At 45.9% G+C, this 19,798-nt stretch overlaps 1 protein-coding gene across 6 annotated transcripts in view; it reads right to left on the reverse strand.

Annotated features, from left to right (window-relative positions):
• MAP3K20 (mitogen-activated protein kinase kinase kinase 20) overlaps positions 1 to 19,798 on the reverse strand; it is an 839,253-nt gene that overhangs the window by 271,126 nt on the left and 548,329 nt on the right. For all 6 annotated transcript variants that reach the window (XM_085645276.1, XM_085645278.1, XM_085645277.1 and 3 more), the window contains exon 10: positions 10,250 to 10,356. In XM_085645276.1, coding sequence (XP_085501402.1) covers positions 10,250 to 10,356 — 107 coding nt within the window. The remainder of the gene's footprint in view (positions 1 to 10,249; positions 10,357 to 19,798) is intronic.

The raw sequence follows: 19,798 nt of genomic DNA on the forward strand, positions 1-19,798 counted from the left end.
ACATTCTGGCGCACTAGAACATGATACCTCAGGACTTTACCTTAAGAATTCCTATGACAGCTGTCATGAGAGAGGAGCTTTCTTGGTGAATAAAGTCTTCAAACATTAGGAGAGGAATCGGCTTGACATCCCAAATGCCAATTATCTTGACAACCGATGCCAGCTCAATCAATCAGGGAATTGTAAGCGCGCTACTCACCCGTGAGGGTCTCAAGGCGCTGAGGGGTGGGTCCGCAGATCTGTTTAGCCAAAGAGCCAGGTCTTGAGGGTCTCACTGAAGGTGTTCAGGGAGGTGGCGCGTCTGATGTCTGCCGGTAGCTCATTCCAGGTCTTCACAGCAATGTGAGAGAAGGATCTTCCGCCTGCTCTGGCTCTGTGGATGCGCGGCAGCCAGTGCGAGGTTGGAAGATTGGAGGTTTCTTTTGGGTACGTGGAAGTTGATTTTGTCATTGAGATATTTGGGTCCGTTGTTGTGTAGGCATTTGTAGGCGTGAGTGAGGATTTTGAAAGTGACTCTTTTCTCCACGGGAGCCAGTGGCGACTTCGTAGGTGTTGGCTGATGTGTTTGTGTCGGGGGATGCAGAGGACGAGTCTGGCAGCGGTGTTATGTATTGTCTGGAGTTTGCGGAGTAGAGATTTGTTGATGCCGGCGTAGAGTGCATTTCCATAGTCCAGTCTGCTGGTGATGAGTGCGTGGGTGACTGTCTTCTTTGACTCAGGGGGGATCCACTTGAAGGTCTTGCGGAGGGTGTTGAAGCAGCTGGAGGTGATGGCATTGACCTGTCGATTCATGGTGAGTGATGAGTCGAGTTCGATGCCGAGGTTCTTGGGTTGGTCTGAGGGGGTAGGTGGGCTTCCGAGGGCGGTCGGCCACCAGGTGCTGTCCCATGCAGAAGGGGTGGTACAGAGGATGAGGACTTCTGTCTTCTCTGCGTTGAGCTTCAGACAGCCATTGGTCATCCAGACAGCAACGTCTTGCATTCCTTTCAGGAAGTTGAGTTTGGCAGTGGTGGGGTCTTTGGTGAGGGAGAGGATGAGCTGGGTAGGATACGATGTTGAGGCAGTGTTGTCGGACAATGGCTCCGAGGGGGGCCATGTGGATGTTCAAGAGGGTGGAGCTCAGGGATGAACCCTGTGGGACTCCGCAGGTGATTTTCGTGGGGTCGGAGAGGAAGGGTGGGAGTCTGATCCTTTGGCTTCTTCCGGTGAGGAATGATCGGATCCAGTCCAGGGCTGTTCCTTGTATGCCTGCGTCGTGTAGTCTGGCGACTAGTGTGTGGTGGGAGATGGTGTCGAAGGCCGAAGATAGGTCGAGTAAGATGAGGGCTGCGGAGTGGCCTTGGTCTAGGAGGGTGTGAATGTCATCTATGGCGGCGAGTAGGGCAGTCTCTGTGCTGTGGTTGCTTCAGAATCTGAATTGGGGCGGGTCAAGGATGGCGTTCTCTTCAATGAATCGTGTCAGTTTCCTGTTGACTGTTTTCTCTGCAACTTTGGCTGCGAAGGGGAGGAGCTAGATGGGCCGATAGTTCTTGAGGTCGGTGGGGTCAGCTGTGGGCTTCTTGAGCAGGGGTCTGACTTCTGCGCGCTTCCAGTCATCTGGAAAGGTGCTTATTTTGAAGGTGGTGTTGATGGTGTGTTGTAGTTCGGGTGCAATGGCGGCTGCGGCTCTTTGGTAGATGTGAGGGGGGCAGGGGTTGGTGGGGGACCCCGAGTGAATGCTTTTCATGGTCGAGGTGGTGTCTTCGGCCGGATGGTGAGCCTGGATTGGATCACAGTAGGTGCAGGGCCTTTGGTCAAGGGTACAGACGTTAAGGTCCTCCAACTGGAGGGAAATGGAGGTTATTTATTGAGCACTGATTGCATTTGGTCATCTTTTGGTGGGCAAGAGCATTCTTGTACGGACAAAAACCGCAACTGCATTTGAGGGGACTCGAGTCAACTAAAACCAGATGTGGTGGGGGAGAGAGGGGTTTTCTACAATTTAAATTTAGGGTGTGTCTGTGAGTCATGATGGATTCATTTTGTGATTAACTATGCTGAAAACATACTCAGAGTAATAAAATTACTGTCAATAAATGAAGCATTAGCCATCTCTTTCGCAGTAGTCGCCTCTTCCATACTCATGCCTCTCATATTGCAACCATGTCAGTTAAAGAGCTCATAATCTACTGTACTCTCTCGGAACTCCAAAATAGGCAGACGTTTCTGCACTAATTCACTCCAATAAGTGCCGACTGTGGCAGAGCTGTGTCCATGATCTTTTTCAGGAACCCCTTTTTTATCTTCATTGACCCTCTGTTTTACCTTTGATTTCTAAGAGCACCAATCAGAGAGGTGACTCCCATGACTATCTTCAAACAACAGTGAGCATTTTGCCTTGGGACATTCCATTTCTATCTCTTCAACCGGACAAATAAATTATTGGGAGGTAGATGAGGGAGAGGTTCCCTGCATACCTTTATTTACAGGAATTTTCACTCAGAAAAAGCTCTCCATGTATTAAGGTTTATAGGTTGAGCAGTGCACTGAGATACTGTAACAAACAATGTGGGCCCTGAGCTGGTAGAGCTCTATTGTTTACTCTCTCTGTTATCTATTGTTAAACTACCTTACATATGGCTGTATTTTCATACTAAGTTCTCAATAATACCCTCCATATCCAAAGGTTTCTGTTTCAATGCAATGTTGTGTTAGGATATGTTATGTTTGGATATCTTGTAGAGCGCGCAGCTGCCCCAGCAAAGGGGCATCCCGGCGCTAAAAGCAGTAATAGCAGCTAACAGCAATGAACCCAACATGACGAGAGAAAGAAAAAAGACCAGTGGGCCATTAAGAGCCATAGAGGCAGACAGAATGGCGTGGACTACAAAAAACCTAAAGAGAAGGGAAAAGATGTGCCTTCAGTGCTTTCCGAAATGCCAGATAGTTATCCATACTCTGAATATATACAGGAAGGCCATTCCAAAGCTTAGCTGCCAGTGTGCGAAAGGCGGGCCCACCGGCACGAACCCTCCTGACACGGGGGACAACTACCAGGTGTTGACCTACTGAGCGGAGATGATGAGTGGGAGTGTAGGCGGAAAGTAGGCCCGCTAAGATGCCAGGGGCAGGGGAATTCAGGTTCCTAAACGCAAAGCAGAGAGACTTGAACTCCACCCGTCTCGCCACCGGTAGCCAATGTAGCCGACGGATGGCACTGGAGGTGGGGCAGCGTCTAGGCATGCCAAGAAGAGTTCTGGCGGCTACATTCGGACCCTCTGCAGTCTCGAATTCTCCGTCTTGTTAGCCCCCAGGCAATCATCTTCTCATTTAGTATATCAAGTTTGTTTTCCATTCCCCTAATTCACAACAGGGCCATGATTGTCATATTGGCCCTCGGGAGAGATGGGTTAGGTTCTGGTCTGCTTGTGTAGCTTTTGTTAAAACTTCTAGGCATAACTTTAAAAAAATGTACCCTACTTCCACTTTTCTAGGAATTACTAAAGATTTAATGGGAAGGTTTTTACTGTGTTTTTTTTTTTTTTATTCCCTTATCTCTCCTTTCAGGTCTGGCCTAGCGACAGCATTGGTAGTCTCAGAAGCCTCTAAAAAATTAATGAATACAAAATGTCTACATATACGAATACTAAGGAAGGCTTTTGATAGGCTTTCTTAATCCATTGGTCTGTTTAACTGTCATTCACATTTTGCTTCCACTCTCCAGGGGAAACTAGGGTGGAGAACGGACCAGCGCCAGACCTGGCAATTGGCTAAAGTATGGGTGTAAGCTGAACTAAAATGTTTACACAGAGTCGAACACCATTTACTATTTGGCTGCTGCTGATGTCTATGGCTTGTTTGCGGCTAATGTATTGTCAAAAAGGGTGCACACAGTTGTCTTGTTGGTAGGCGATGATGGGGAGAAAAAAGGAAAATGATTGGGTGGAGAGGACTGGGAGAGAAACGGCTTGTGGTCTCTGAAAATAGTGCAGCAGTTGAGACAATAGGCAGGAGTGTCAGGGCTCAAAGCACAGACCCTTGTAAAAATAAAAAGATGTGAGAGAAAGAGACTCCCTGATCTAGCTGCCTGACCCCTTCTTGAGCACCTTCTGGCATTGTTATCGAACACAAGGGTCACTTAGGGTGTGAGTGCACAATACCTGCCCCCCATGAGATAAGTTAGAAGAAAAATAATAACAAAAGGCAAACCCTATCCCACTTACTGTATCCTTCCCTACCTCCGTCCACTGAATATGCTGTGGGCACAAGGCCTGCAGACCCTTTCCTTTTTTCCTGAGTGTGAGTGATTTATAAGAAATCATGGTGGGAGCCAGACGGTCTAAAAGTAGAATGTCCCCACTGAAAGGGGCTCATTTATAGTATGTACCAACAATAAGGTAAACACACATACAAAACCTAAAAGAGTGGGTAAAACTCCCTAATGATGTTGGGAAGAAGTCCCCTAAGACAATGGTATCTTCAACATAGAAAGGCTACCAAATTTACAGGAGACTGAAAGAGCCCAAGAACAGAATTGATGCAGAACTGTCTCCGCTCTTTATACAGCTGCATGAGGAGTCAAACAAGTGAAAACAAAAATGCCAGGTCCTAAGTATGAAAGATACTCAGGAGAAACTATAATAACAAATTAGTCACAAAAGGGACAGAGTCAGGTCTTATGCCCCAATCACTCTGCCTCCTCCATATCTATTCCCCCAGATCACTAAATCACAGAAAAAAGAAAGCGAGGAGGATCATTTGAACATGATGATTTCCATGCTGGCCAATGGGGCTGAGGGTGCAGCTGTTGTAACATCCTGTAATGAATGAGTGTCTGTGGGATGACAGTAACTGGAGCACAAGGATGTAACACATAAGTGAGTGCTGTGATTGACTGCATAACAACCAGGTTGGAGGCTGACTCCACCTCTGTAGATCAGTCTAGAACATGTGCACGTTCTGCCCCCATGTGTAGGAATTGTTGATAGCTAAGTCCTATGATCACTCTCGAAAGCTTAAGACAAACTGCACGGCTGCTATCTACTCTTTCTCCACCCAAGTGATGTCAAGGGTCCATGCTCTTCCACACTTCTCCCTCGAAGGGACTACCCAGCAGCCAGTCAAAGTTATGGTCCACATTCTCCGGACCCCTTTGAGTTAATGAGCATAAAGAAACAACTCCCCAACATTCTAGAAACTCCAACTCGATTTTGACAGGAAATGTAGTGTGTGCATGAGGCATTCAGATCTAATTGGCCAGGTATGAATCAATTATTGTGATTCATATTGCCACGTGAAGTGAAGGAAAGACTAGTGGAAAATGCACCATGGCCAAGATTGGCCCATGAGAATGATGAGGAGTTGAATGCAGCAAAGGATGCAAAGTCAAATTGCATTGTGTGCTGTAGCCAAGAAGGATTGTTTTAAAAATACCTCAGAGACAGAAGAGGAAGGTTCTGGGGTACTCATGTGAACTTTTGAGTCATTCTTAAAAAGCAAATCCAGTTATGTTGCCCCCTGATTTAATAGAAACACATTCACAGGTTCCATCCACACAGTGTCACAGGGGCCAACAATGTGGGATTCATCAAATTGGGACTGTAAATGTGATGGAGAAACTACAGAAAAAGCAAACCTGTAACCAATAAAACCAGTGGAAGAGGAAGGCATCTGCCCTATAATAGCAGGTTTGATTCTGCAAGGGGTTTTAGTACCGCTTGTTAATAGATGTAGTAGGCTGATTTTCCCGATTAGGGATGGGTGAGGAATTCCACTCCGCTGGCAGAGTTTTGCCCACTCCGCGTAGAGCGCTGAGCTCCAAAAAACTCAGCGAAGTGGTGTGGAGTTTTTCGTCTTGCATAGCTCACCAACATTAAGTTGGTGAGAGCGAGCGAGGAAAATCATATGCTAGACCACCTCCCAGTGAGAGTTCTCAATGAGGGCAGTTACGGCAGGTCACTACCACTCGAGTTGAGAAACCTGCCACTCATTTTGAGGAAGCTGCCGCTTGAGTAGAACATCATTTCGAGTGACAGAAAGAAGTAGTGGCCACTTCCATTGTGCATGGTGCCATTTGTGCCAATTTTACACTGCAGGACAAACTCCAGGAGCTATAAATCAGCACGAGTAGCGCGACTTACCGCACTCCACCACTTGCGGAAATCCGCAGAGCGTGGCAGAGTTTTTTCGGCCCTTTGCGGAGTTCCGCATAGCAGAACTTCGCCCAGGTCTAGTTCTGATACGCAAGGCAGGGAAAGCCGATGAGTACAGGGTCGTACAAGACATTAGGGCTAAAAATAATGTAGGGATCCTGTTTTCCTGTGGTCCTAAACAACTACCATTCTCTCCTGCATCCAAAATCAAACAGGCACTGAATTCTGCTCCCACCTTAGAGCGGTCTAATTTATGGATCTAAGGGAGTGAGCAGATAAGATGAGTCAAATAGTAGACATACCTGAGTTGGATGATGACTGACAATCTGGGATGAACAAGAGGAGAATGGTCCACTGCACAGAAATAAAAATGAGAATCATCAATATGAGCAGTTCTACTGCAAAGCTGTGGATGGGGAGAGCTGGGGGGATCTCTGTAACAAAGTCCAAACTGAGTATACTGCTATGTAATACTTTGGGGGGTGGGGGGTGGGGGTTGTTGCCTTACTTTGGTGCATGGGGCAGTTGGTTTGTTGTTGGTTTGTTATTGCACTGTTTGGCCATCCTGTTGGACTACATAATTTAAAATAAAGATGCTAAAAAAAATACATAGAATCTTTTACTCTGTACTTTCATGAACATCTCAAAATATTGCGTTGAGTTCTCTGTTAACTGCTGCTGCACCTCACTGTGATGCACCATCTCTCTAGAGCTAGACTGTGTTGGTATCAAATACTGTCACTGCCTGCCTCCCACATTAGTTTCATCTGCTGCCCAGGCTTTGGCTCTGCCTTTCTAGTGCCCACTAGTGAGGCTGGAGACCCGAATGACTGTTTTAACCACTGCCCATGTTATCAAGCCACATACTGATTTGACTGATCCACCCCTCAACAAATGTGACTGAGCTTATTCTGTAGATAGATCATGATGAAATACTTTAGTTTCTGTTTACCCTGTTTGTATTGTATAGCAAACAGTGGAAAGCTATAACTAACCCACTGTGAAATCTGCCCAAGTAGCAAAACTTATTGCTCTCACTTGAGCTTGTGTCCTAGCCGAAGAAAAGGCTTTTACTGTGTACAGAGACTCAAATTATGTATTTGGAGTAACACATTAATTTGGGCTCCTTTGTGTGCATAGGGGTTTCATGAACTCGAAAGGCACCCCTATAAAAATGGATCATATGTTCTAAATTCTTTTAATGCTTTACAAGTGCTACATAAGGTAGCAGTGGCGAAGCACACTGCCCACTAGCACCCTCATGACGATTCAGCTGCTAAGAATGCTGCATTGTCTAACACTGCTTATGTTGCTATGAATGTCGTGAACTGATTTATTTCCTTCTCCCACTCTAAAAGACTCATCTCAATTGCAGGAGCAAGCCACCAAAAATGATTAACAAGATTGGATCAAGCAACAATGTGAAAGAGACCATGAGAGGGTATAGAAAGACAACACTGGGCTCGTGGTTGCACCAACATTTCTACTCCCCAACCTCATCAGGTTGTATCATGGAGCAGCCTATGTTAGCAGAGATGGCATGATATGTGCCACTGCAACCCACAGGAATGTGCCCTTCTTTTCTTCCATAGCTCACAGTTATTGCCAATCCTGTGCCACATGCTTGTCATACAATGTCAGAAATGGAGTCAAGACAACCCCCACTTCTCCCCCGCCCCTTCTTGCACAACCAGATTGATTTAATTCAGGTGCTCAAATGTGCAAACTACTTCACTGTTCTTGAACTGCTGTGCCATGTTTTCAGGATGGGTGGAAGGGTAGCCCTTTGGCTGTGGACATACTGTTACAGTTGCTAAAAGGTTACTCCACGATTTATCCCCAGATTCCAGGTGCCAAGTTTAATCAGTAGTGATTGTGTCTGTGGTGGTGCAGGCAGTTGTAAAGCCACAGGGATCGGGCAGCATTTCTATTGTGTTTATTATCTCAAGAATGTAGGTAAAGTAGAAAGAAATAATGAGACCATGCAGAACAAGATAGCTAAGATGTGCTTGGAGACAGTTAAAATGGCCCGATGCTTTACCAAGCTCTGTAATCCTTGAGAACGATCCCTTCCCAAAATAAAAAACAGTTCCCATCAACATCCCATTTCTTCTGCCAAATTAGACTTATAGTGGTTATGCAGTTCTACAATATTCCAGAATGCGTATACAGTTTATGTAAAATTTCCATTCTCAGGTGTGTGCTACCTTACCTGAGTAACCAATCAAGGCCTGCCATTCTGTCTCGTCTGGCAACTGGATCTACGTTCAGGTTTTCCAGAGAAAGAGTGCACTGCAGCCTTGTTGGCGAAGACCCTATGATTTCCTGCTTAGCACCAACATTGCTATCAAATGTCATGGTCTGGTTACCTGGACTGTTCATCTCACAGGCTGCTCCACCTAGAGACAATGGTGCTCCTTCAGCTGCTTTAGGGCCTTTAGGCTTTAGGGACTTTAGGACCTGGCCCTGGCCCTGTGCAATGCTGCCCCACAGCTTCTCATTGCTACTGCCTCCATTGGAGGTAAGCAGCCTACCTCTCCTGGATACTGGATCCCTTATTGAGTCTTGCATGCTAACTTCCTTGCGGATTTGAGCATCTGCTTCATGGTAGGGTACATCCTGTCCACAGAATGGGGAATTATTCCAGGACTTGACTGTATTGCACCTTCCTTCGCTACTAGGGTAACTCCTACGTGTTGCTGCTGGAAATGTACAGACAGACCATTAACTCTTGTTCCTGATGGGTTTGCACACACATACCTGTGAATGTGGGAGACAGCATTGAACGGATTGCCCATCAGTTTTATTGACACTTGCCTTCATCTTTTCAACATTGGGTATAGGCTGCCAGAGTGCACTGGTGTCTCTCCCTTTTCTTTCCCAGACACTGAAAAGTTCAAAAACCCTTTCAACTGTAACATGCCAGATGTGACTCATCTTGCAATGACTGAGCAAGGATTCATTTTGGAGAACTGCGGAGCAAATGCTTCTGGTACTTTTGCTGGCCAGAGCAAATGTGATTTAACCTCCTTTTGAATACAGTCTCCATGGACAGTTATTTAGCACATGCCACCCCCAAGAAGGTCATGCATATTTCATCTGTGGGTTGCAAGCCTACCCATGGCTGCCCTTAGAATGGGCAGGGAATTGTTATACAGGATACAATGTACTAGCAGCAAGACACTTTGAACATCACCGCTAGAATGAAACAGAGCAAAGCTGGCTGTTTTAACTACCTCTAGGTTCTTCACCGTTTTAATACACATGTAAAGAATTCCTGTTGCTTTAGATGAAATAAAAAGAAATGCAGAAATATTAGAAGAGATAGCAAATTTGTTCACAATAAACTTGGAATTAGAGCATTGCAATAGTCCAGACGGCTGATCACTAGTGCATGTACTAGGGTCTTCCGCACCGAAAGTGGGAGTAATGGAAAGACTCTGCGCAACAGACCTATCATATGAAAGCAGATGCCACTGGTAGCCACTACCTGATCTTTCATAGTAAGAGTCTGGTCCAGGCGAACGCCCTGATTTTTAACTATCGATTTAGGGGCAGTGATGTCTTCTTGGCATCAAGCCGATGCCTGTCGTGGGCACACTGACAGGGGGGGGTGGGGGTGGAGAGGGTGGAGGGTTGGGGTATTAGGGAGGAAGCGCGGGAAGTACGGATTTCTCCTGATATGTACACCGAGGATTGAGTCCTTTATTTTTCCCTGTTGTTGGTTTCATTGCGCTGATGGAAAAATTTAATAAAAATGTTTAAAAAAAAAAAAAAAAAAGCCGATGCCTGTGACATATTTTGCTAACCTACATGTAGCACTGATAGATAAGCAAAGAACAGATGAAGGACCAATAGGGTAAGAATTTAAAGAATCCCTCGAGAGAACCATTCACACGGGAAATGTTAAAAAGAGCAAGCAAATCACAATTTTCTATAATTGTACTGGCCAGTTTTAAGAATGCCGCAGTTAATGATAACTACATGATAAACTCAAACATATCTTCTGTTGCTCCACAATACATCTACTAATGTGCATTTTTACAAACATTTAAAGAATTATTTAGCAAATATTCCTATCATGAAGTCCCATTTTCTGAACTTTACAATATGCCTACCTCCACTCTGCCTTGTTGTGTAAAAAGGAATTACATTCTTGTGGGAGTCTGCTGTCACTTAACATTGATTCCAGGTTTGCAATAATCTGCTTGAAAGATGGCCTTTTCTGGAAAAGAGAAGACCAGACATTGTTAATGAAATCAAAAATGTCAGAAAGGGGTCAATGCAGTCATACAGTAACAGGAATCGTCACAGTAGAGAGACTTGATTTCTCAATCATACCTAAAACATAATCTGTTAGTTGAGATGATGCGATGCACATACAATTCCCTGTTTCATAAAACTGTGTGTGTGTGTGTGTGTGTGTATGTTTGCATATCGTATTTCTAAAGCATAGAGATGTGCTTGGTCAAAGACAAGCATAAAGTTAACGAGTAATAGGAGTTCATACCATTATTAAAATTCCTTCTCACAAGTCTATTCTTTCCTTATGACTCATGGCCAGACGTGTTATTTTTAGTACATCTGCACAGTTAATTGAGGAACCCTCATGGCTTATATTACATAAGCAATCCTATTTATTGAAGGTGGGCTATGCACCGCACCACTGTGAGGGTCGCTCTCATACTCTTCTTGTACAAAGGTGATGATGAGGTCTCCTGGTCCTCCTACACTCAGTGGTAGATCTCTCAGAAACCTCCTGGGACATTCACTTTACCAGATGTGGAACGGTAAAATGCTGGTCAAACATGGGAGTTGTTCTTCCTCAAGGTATAAGCACAACAATACCAAATTGACATTTGGTGCCATAGTTCTGAGGCGGCGGTCCTCATTTGCATCAGCCCCCCCCCCCCCCCCCCCAAGAGCTGAGGCTGACAGTCTTGCAGATGCAACTGAGTTGACAATGATCTAAACCTCCCACTACAGAGTAACTAGCCTCTGCCCTGCAGGAGAGTGGACACGAGTAGTCCTATTTGGAGACACCCTTGGATGCAAGTCTCTAGCTTTACATACTTAACAAGAGAAGCTCTTGGGGTGCACACATTTTCTCAGGGACTAACCTTTCATGATTCTTGTCCTGTGTACTAGTTTGTTCTGGGGAACAGAACGTCATAACACGCCATCTTTCCCTAGATCTCATACACAAGTTTATTATTACACTTGAGCACCTCATGAGCCGGTAATTCAACCTTGAATTTTACCGTTAATATCAATCTGACAATCCTGTAGTATAATGGACTGTCAACCGTGCCCCACTCCTGAACTCTGGTCATCTATATTTACCATCACCTAACTACCGGGGGCACTGTACATAATCAGATAGTGTGTCGTGCACCACATTATACTTATGCCCTACACCTACTTCTTCCTCTGACTGTTCGTCACATACCCCCTCTCTATGTGGCAATTCCATTGAAATATGTAACTTTATTTCAAGTTAACGAGGGCACACACACGCATACGTTCACCGCGCATGCGCTTAGAACCAGTGGCTGAGACTGCGCATACTTGGTGGCTCTCAACACGATCAGAGAAGACGTCTCTTTTATAATTGACATGATACCTCACATTTATTCATGATCCACTACTCTGTTGGATTTCCAGCTCTATATATTATTTTGAACCATATGTACAATTATATTTCTTTATGGAGGGAGATGAGAGTACACGTAGAGACACACATTTTACGCATGCGCGATTATCGCCTGTCCAGGCTTCGCGCATGCGTACTACTGAAAGACACTCGTACACACACCTGGTCTAGATTGTCATCGGATACGGGTACCGCCTTGATGAAATTCACCGGGACTACATAAGGAGCCGGTAACAAGACGCGGTTCCATTCCAGACAGGAGGACGTTTGGGGTAGGTTCGAGAGAGGCCACACCAGAGCAAAACTGTAAGTAGCACCGCATTTGAGGCTGAATTTTAGGGCACAAGCCTGTGACTTTACCAACTGTTAGACCACAGTGTCTATACCTATCAATATACCAATACTCACTGGGGCTTTCATTTATTCCTCTCGCAGCATTAGAAGGTGTGAATGCTCGTCCCCTAGTCTATGGAGCAACTTATTCCTTACACTTAGGTGAGTGTTATGGTTTGTACATGTGGGGTTTCTTCAGTTTAGCTCAGCGATACAATTGGGGGCAGAGTGGCAATCACCCCCCTCTTAATCGCTGCTGAGCATCCACGTGTATAAACAGTATAGAGTGCTCTGGATATTACCGCACCTTTTACAGGAGACACTTGGGATAGTGGGTGACTCCGTTCGGCGGTGGGAGGCAACCCACACTAGGATGCGTCCTGTGGTTGGCCACCCATTTGCTGACCGTTTGAGACCCCACATCCCAGTCACTCGTGAGGTGGGCTCATGTTTCCTGCATATCGCTACCGTGTACTCATTTTGTGTTCAGTTTAAGGTTAGATTTGGGGCAAAAGTACCCCCATAAAAGCCTTGATATTTCGTTTTGTTTCTTTTCTTTTCTTTTTCTTATGTTTACCTAGGCTTATATCCAGGAGCGACCTTAAATCTGACAGAACAGATAGCAAGGCCATCTTGACCTTGCATGCCCGGATATACACTGTGGGTACTATCCCCCATCTCACTCTCTTATACACTTCACTTTTTAGTTGGTCCTGCGGAAGCGCCACGGATCCGGTTGGACCGCAGGGGCGCGAAACATGTCGACCACATTGACCACATTGTAGCTACCAGTTGGGACATTAAGCCCACTAAGGTAACACCCAACCTACGGTTTTTATAGCCTGTCAAGGGTGCCACCCCCTCTTTTTTATTAAACATATATTTTTTGAGCACCCTTAGACAATTTTAACATATCACGTTAGACTCATCACTGCACCACCATTATCACACACCCGCATGCACCAGACGGCGTTTTCTCTAAAAAGATCTCCGCTAAAGTGACCCTTCGGGGGACCCGTAGGGCATTGCAGCGCCGGCCCAACGAGGAGCAAAACACCCGATGATGAAGCATGACACCTCCCGGGGTGTGTGAGGGTAACAAGAGAAATTAAGCTCTGCTTCCCCTTCCAATCTGTGGGTCTCATATATCCTAGTACACTCCTTATATACGTGTCTCCACGTTTCTTTTCCTGTATTTTACTGGAACAGTGTCTCCTGTTTGATTTACATAGACGATACACGGAGCACAGACACTGGACCATAACAAGCTCCTGGTCCCCCCCTTCTCTTTTCTTATATAGGAGAGTGGACACAGCCTAATTGAGCAGCATTGGTCAAGGATTCAGGAGAATGCACTAGTTTTAAATAAGTGCACATTTTGTGAGCCTTCTGTGGAACCGCCGGATATGGTGTTCCTCCTATTTTAAAATCAGAAAGAGGAATTAAGTATATCCTTTTGAAAAGTGCAATTTTTATTGATGGGATCTCACACAAAACAGAGGCATTCACACAAATGTAAAATCATAAGATGGAAATAAATACACATTCTTCCTTCGTGTTTCTTTTAATTATAGCATTGCTACACAAATTATAGTTGCAGCAATTAAAAACTTCATTTTAAATGTTAAGTGCGGAAAACATGCAGAACAATACAGCAGCTATTCCCAGGACAGATTTCAAGTGCCTCCTGCAGTCTAAAAACAGAACCTCTGTTTATTTCACAGGTTAAAAAAATACAAAAAGTATCTGAACTGCTGTCATCTACAATTACTGTTTTCCTTCTTAATTGGGAAAATATTCAAAAGAGATTGAAAGGATGCAGACTCCCTCCCCAGATTATTGCTGCCTGTATGAAAGGAGCCACTTTACTGACAATGAACATTTTACTATCTCGTGGAGGCTGTGATTCTTTTTGGTGCATATTCCTCCCTCGGGGATCTTCCTAATTTCATTACAAAATCTGTAAACGTCACAAAACATACTGGGTTGACGTTTGCGTACAATACTCACACACCAGGGTTGGACTGGTCTATATTTTATTTTTATTTTATTTTAAAGGTTTTATATAGTGCTGGCTGGACTCAAGGGTATCAGAGCGCTTTACAAGGATCACATGAGTAGATATAAACATAGCAAAAACATACAATGAGGTAGCATACAAGTCCAATTAAAACCATAGGTAACAGCTCCATTTATACGATCTGGTTACAACAAATTGCGATATTCAACAGCAAGTCAAAAGAAGAGAGGTAGTCTTGGAGAAGAGGGAATAGAGAAGAGGGGGGCAGGATGTAAGAATGGTGAGAGGCTGTGAGGGGGGAGGTAAGGAAAAATCAAGTGTATCAGCCTGTGAAGGGGATTAGTGAGATAGTGGGAAAAGAAAAGAAAGAAGTGAAAATAAGCGGATGGAGAAAGGGCATCAGGAGAACAGAAGGAGGGACACTTTAAAGTAGGAAACCGGCTTGGGATATGAGCCCAGAGAAGGGGTTAAGGACCCCAGAATTTGCGAAGTAGGTGTAGTTTGAGGTCTTTTTTGAAACTGAAGTAGGAGGGGTTGCAGCGAAGATCTTTAGGGAGTGCATTCCAGATGGTAGACGCATTTCCGGAGAAGGAGTGTGATTGAGTGGATTTCTTGTTTAACAGAGGAGGGACAAGAACGAGTTTGTTTGAGCTCCTCAGTGTTCGAGAGCAGCCCGCTTTGAGGAGTTTATCTGCGAGGTACAGCGGGGTGTGTTGATGCAGGGCTTTGTGCGTAATGCGGGCGGTCTTATAGGTAGATCTGCCTACAATGGGAAGCCAATTGAGGGCTTTAAGGGTAGGGGAGATGTGATTGAACCGTTTGAGGTCGGTAATAAACCTAGCAGCGAGGTTAAGAACAGATTTGATTGGGGCTAAGTGGATTTTAGTTGTTCCAAAGAGAATGGCGTTACCATAGTCGATTTTAGACAGGACTAGTGATTGGACAGCTGATCTAAAGTCATCAGCAGGAATGAAGGGTTTTAGTTTCTTGAGGTGATAGAGAGTGAAGAGAGCGCTTTTGGCCGAGTTTTTCATGTGGGAGATAAGAGAAAGTTTCTGTCAATGTTAATTCCAAGGGATTTAACTGCATTGGATAAGGTGAGAGAGCAGTTGAGAGCTGTAAGGTCCGAGATCCAGGATTGGATGGGGAGCGAGCTGTTTTTAGGGGGGAAAGAATGATTTCAGTTTTTGTGGGTTGAGGTGGTTGTAGTGGAACCAGGATTGGATCTTAGTCAAGGCGTCATTGCGGTGTAGCACGTCAGAGCGGGATTGAATCTTATGATAAAGTTGAGTGTCATCGGTGTAGAGGTGATACTTGATTCCCGCATGCTTAAGAATAAGGGTGAGGGGTTCCATAAAGAGGTTGATAAGAGAGGGAGAGAGAATAGAGCCCTGGGGGACACCCAGCGAGACAGGCACTGGTTTAGAAAGGCAGTCGTGAATTTTAATTTGCTGGGTTCTGTGATGGAAAAAGGAGGAGAACCATTTGAGAACTGAACCATTGAGGCAATAACGATCTTTAAGAGTGTTAAGTAAAGTAGAGTGGTTCACGGTATCGAAAGCAGAAGAGAGATCAAGGAGAATGAGAAGGGAGGATTCGCCCTTGTCGAGGGAGTGATGGATGTCATCAATTATATTGAGCATGGCCGTTTTCGTTTTACAGCCCTTTCTGAAACCTGATTGCAAAGAGTCCAATAGATTGAATGTGTAGATGTGTGTGTCTAATTGGGGCAGGGCTTTAGAGAGAAGAGGAAGGTTAGAGATAGGCCAAAGATTATTTAGGTCATTAGGGTCAGCAGCAGGATTTTTGAGGATGGGAGTGATTTGTCCAAGTTGGAGGGAAACAGGGACACACCCCGTGGCAAAGGAGGAGTTGATGATAGATGTCCAAAAAGGTGCAATGATATGTTTTAAATCTTGGACAAAGTTGGCAAGGAGAGGGTCTCTGGTGTGAGAGGATGGTTTAAGTCTGGCAATGATGTTGAGGACTTCAAGCTCAGTAACTGGATGGAAGTGATGCCAGGAAGCATTGTTTTTTTTCTCAAGTTTGGTGGGGTCAGATTCAGGAAGAGAAACGACTAGAGGCAGAGATGAAGGGTCACGGGGAAGAGTTATGAGGGCCGGAGAATTGGAGGAAAAATCTTGGGGGGTAGAGTGCAATGTGGAAGGGGAGTTAAGACAAATGAGTGATCGATTTTGGAGATTTATTCAGAGAAGTAGTTAGCAATTTCCTCACATCTCTCAATAGAGGCCGTCACTTTTGGGGGGGGGGGGGCAGGGGTGGTTTGGTTTTTAATAATGCTGAATAGTTCCCTGGGTCTATTTTTAGCTCGGTCCAGTTGTGAGCGGAAGAAGGCAGCCTTAGTATTAAGGATATGCTTTTTGTAATTGAACTTGGCGGATCTGAGGAGGGTGAGATTTGGGGGGGAAGGCTTTTGTCTCCAGATGCGTTCAGTCGACCTAAGTGCGTGCCTCTCGTTGTTGAGATCCGTATTAAACCAGGATTTGGAGGATGTGTTTCTCTGAAGTTTAAGTTTGTATGGAGCAATTTGGTCAAGGACAACCATGATGGATTTATAGTGAGGTCATTAGCATTTTGGGAAAGAGGAGGAAGTTGAAGTTGCGCTTTGACTTTAGTCTCAAGTTCATCCAGGGAAATAAGATGGAAATTTCTAGTCAATTTCTTCTTTTTGATGATTTTGGGGGGAGGGGGTAGCATCGTGTTAGAGATCGTGAAAAGGATAAAGTGATGGTCAGACCAGTCAATGGGTACGATGGAGGAAAGGGAGGCCAAATCAGTACTTGTAATGATAGCATCCAGAGTGGCTCCTTTTGTGTGTGTAGGCGAATGGCAGAGTTGTTTCAAGTCATTAATATCAAGTAGATCCGTAAGGAGGTTAACCATAGGATCATCCTTTTTGTTCCAATGAAGGTTAAAGTCCCCAAGGAAGAGGTTTTTAGAATTGGAAAGCGAGGATTGAGAAAGAAGGTAGGATAATTCTTCTACAAAGGGAAGTGAGTCACTAGGGGGGTGGTAGATATTGTGAAACATGCACTCGAAGTTCCGCTCCGAAGTATTCGAAAGTAGAATGATCGGCGCTCTGCAACAAGTGAGAGTTGGAGTTCGTTTTTATAGATTATGGCAAGACCACCTCCAATTCTGCCAGGTCTATCTTTTCTGAGGATGGAGTAGCCAGGGAGAAAAAGCAGGTCCAGAATGGAAGAAGAGTGATCATTGAGCCAAGTTTCAGTTAGAAATGCGATGTCAATGGTTTCACTAAGGATAGTTTCCGATATTTCAATCGCATGACAAGCAGCAGAGCGGCAGTTAACCAGCATGCAGGAAAGGGGTGTAAGCACGGATAGTGGTCAATTGCGGAGGCAGCCTGGGAGAAGCTGGGGAGGTTGGCATTCTGTTAGTCCCAAGCATCGCAGGGATGGATGCGTGGGGGACAGGAGGGTCTGTGAACAGAGTTATGGGAGAAAAAGTGACCGAGGACACAGAGTTCAGGAGAGGGGAGATGACTTGGGGCGTGGAATGTACTGTCTGTATCGTTACTGAGGGGGGTAGATTTCTGTTGTTGGTGGAATGAGGTTTTGGTTTGGACAGAGCCCAGGGAAATAGAATGGTTGGGGCGGTTAAGTGCGGAGAGGGAATTGATGTCTTTCTTGAGTGATGTGAGTTCAAACAACAGGTTAGCGAGATGGAGTTTTATGTTAAAAAGTGTATGTGTTACAAGAGAGATAGGAATGGGGGCAGGGAGTTTGGGGGGGAGAGGAGAGAGTTCCGAAATAGTCAGGGCGGGAGGTCTGGGGTGAGGGTGGGTGGGAGCCAAGGTGGGGGTGGAGAGGGGTGTTCCGGTAGATGGACAAAGGGAGGGGAGGGAGGAGACAAAGGAGATTCACTGGAGCCAGTTGAGAGTCAAGGGGAGGTAAGGGTGGATGTGGAGAGTAAGTAGGGCAGACGTCCTGGTTAAGGGGGGAGGATAGTTAGGAGAGGAAGGAATTGGAGTCAGAAGTTGGGCCAAGGGGAGATCAACTTTAGGGAGTCGGGAGGAAGGAGAAGATGAAAGGGGGAATTAGAGTGAGGAGGCAACAACTCAAGAGGAGGAGGGAAAATTAGAGGGGCAGGGGGGGCTGTAGGGGACTCGTAAGGAGGGACGGTAATTGACATGGGAGGGAAATAGTGCTTCTGGCCTCCGGAGACATCTAAGGCAGTTGCAGTGTCAGTGAGAGGAGGGATGGAAGTAGGAGAGAGAGAGGGAGGGAGGTCCATCTGTGATTGGGAGGCTGGAGGGTTGGAGGGAGATTTCGACAGAAGATAAGATAAGGTGCTGTAATGGTCTTCAAAGATGGTGAGGTGTTTTTCAGAGGCTTGAATGAGGATGTTACCAGATTTGAAAATAGAGATGTCAATTTCGCCTTGAAAAGCAGGGGGAGGTGGTTGAGAAATGTACTTTTCCATTTGGAGGGGCGTTTGGAGTAGAAGATTTAGTTGGTTTTTATCGTGGAGGTGAGACTGAGGTAGTTATCCACGAATAAGGTTTCTTGGTGACGTATTAATAATTTGTGCTTAAAATTCTTCTTCGCATTTTTAGAGAGGTTAGGGGGGTAAAGGATGGTCCAAGAATTGGGGCCATGTCTAGTAATGGTTGAATCTGGTGTCACAAGGGGGTGATTGCAGGGAGGCATGTTAATCTTCTAGAAAGGTCATGGGGGAGGGAAGAATAGTGAGGGAGGGAAAAAGGAATGGGGCATAGAGAGGAGGGGGAGAGAGCCAAGGGGGAACAGGGGAAAGCCAGGGACTCGAGTAAGCCACCGGGGATAGCCGAGTTATGAAGGTGCACGGTGGGGGAGACGTTTTGAGGGAATGTAAAGGGGGCAGATGGGGGTGGATCAAGAATGGTGATTAGCAAACTAAGAAGAACCATAAGGCAAGTGTCATGATCATGGACAGGACGGAGCTGACCGCGAGCCGAGGGAGAAACTCGCGGAAACTACAACTCCCGTCATGCGTAGCGGTTCCGGGTAACCCCACGTGATCGTGAGCGTGGCAGGTTTAAAGCCGGAACTAAGCAGGGAGGTGGCGCCAATGATTCGCTTCAGAAACCCGATGCAGACCAACGGCCCCTGACCCGCTTCCAAGACCTCTGCCGCGCGTTCTGTTCAACGGACGACCCGGCTCGCCAGAATCACCGACCCTCGCTTCCTGAAGCATAGAACAGCTTGTGTTCCTAGTTCTACGCTCTCCACCTCCGGAAAACGCCCTCCTCTCCGCGGGCGCACCTCGTCAGCCTAGGTGAGAGCTTTGTCCTTGTCCCGTGTCCAACTGGACCTCGGAGGTTCCGGAACCCGCTCCGGTTTACTCCGCAACATACGGAGGGGTAACAAGTGCCCTCCGTTCTCCGGCAGGAGCGTTTGTTGTCTCAACCCTCAACAGGAGGCACCCCTCCGGACCGCTACCATGGCGCTCCTCGACCCCAAGGATTCCTGGGTCTTGAGTGGCAGCGCCGCCAGTGGTTAGAGGGGGCTCCTACCCGCTCTGTTTTACCCGCACTACTTTCCTTACCAGGCATACTCCCTATAGGCGCTCCTCGACCCCTAGGATTCCCGGGTCTGGAGTAGAAGCGCCTACGAAGGGACTCCAACAACACCTTCTTGG

This window comes from Triturus cristatus, chromosome 3_1, assembly GCF_964204655.1.
Source record: "Triturus cristatus chromosome 3_1, aTriCri1.1, whole genome shotgun sequence".
Lineage (NCBI taxonomy): Eukaryota > Metazoa > Chordata > Amphibia > Caudata > Salamandridae > Triturus > Triturus cristatus.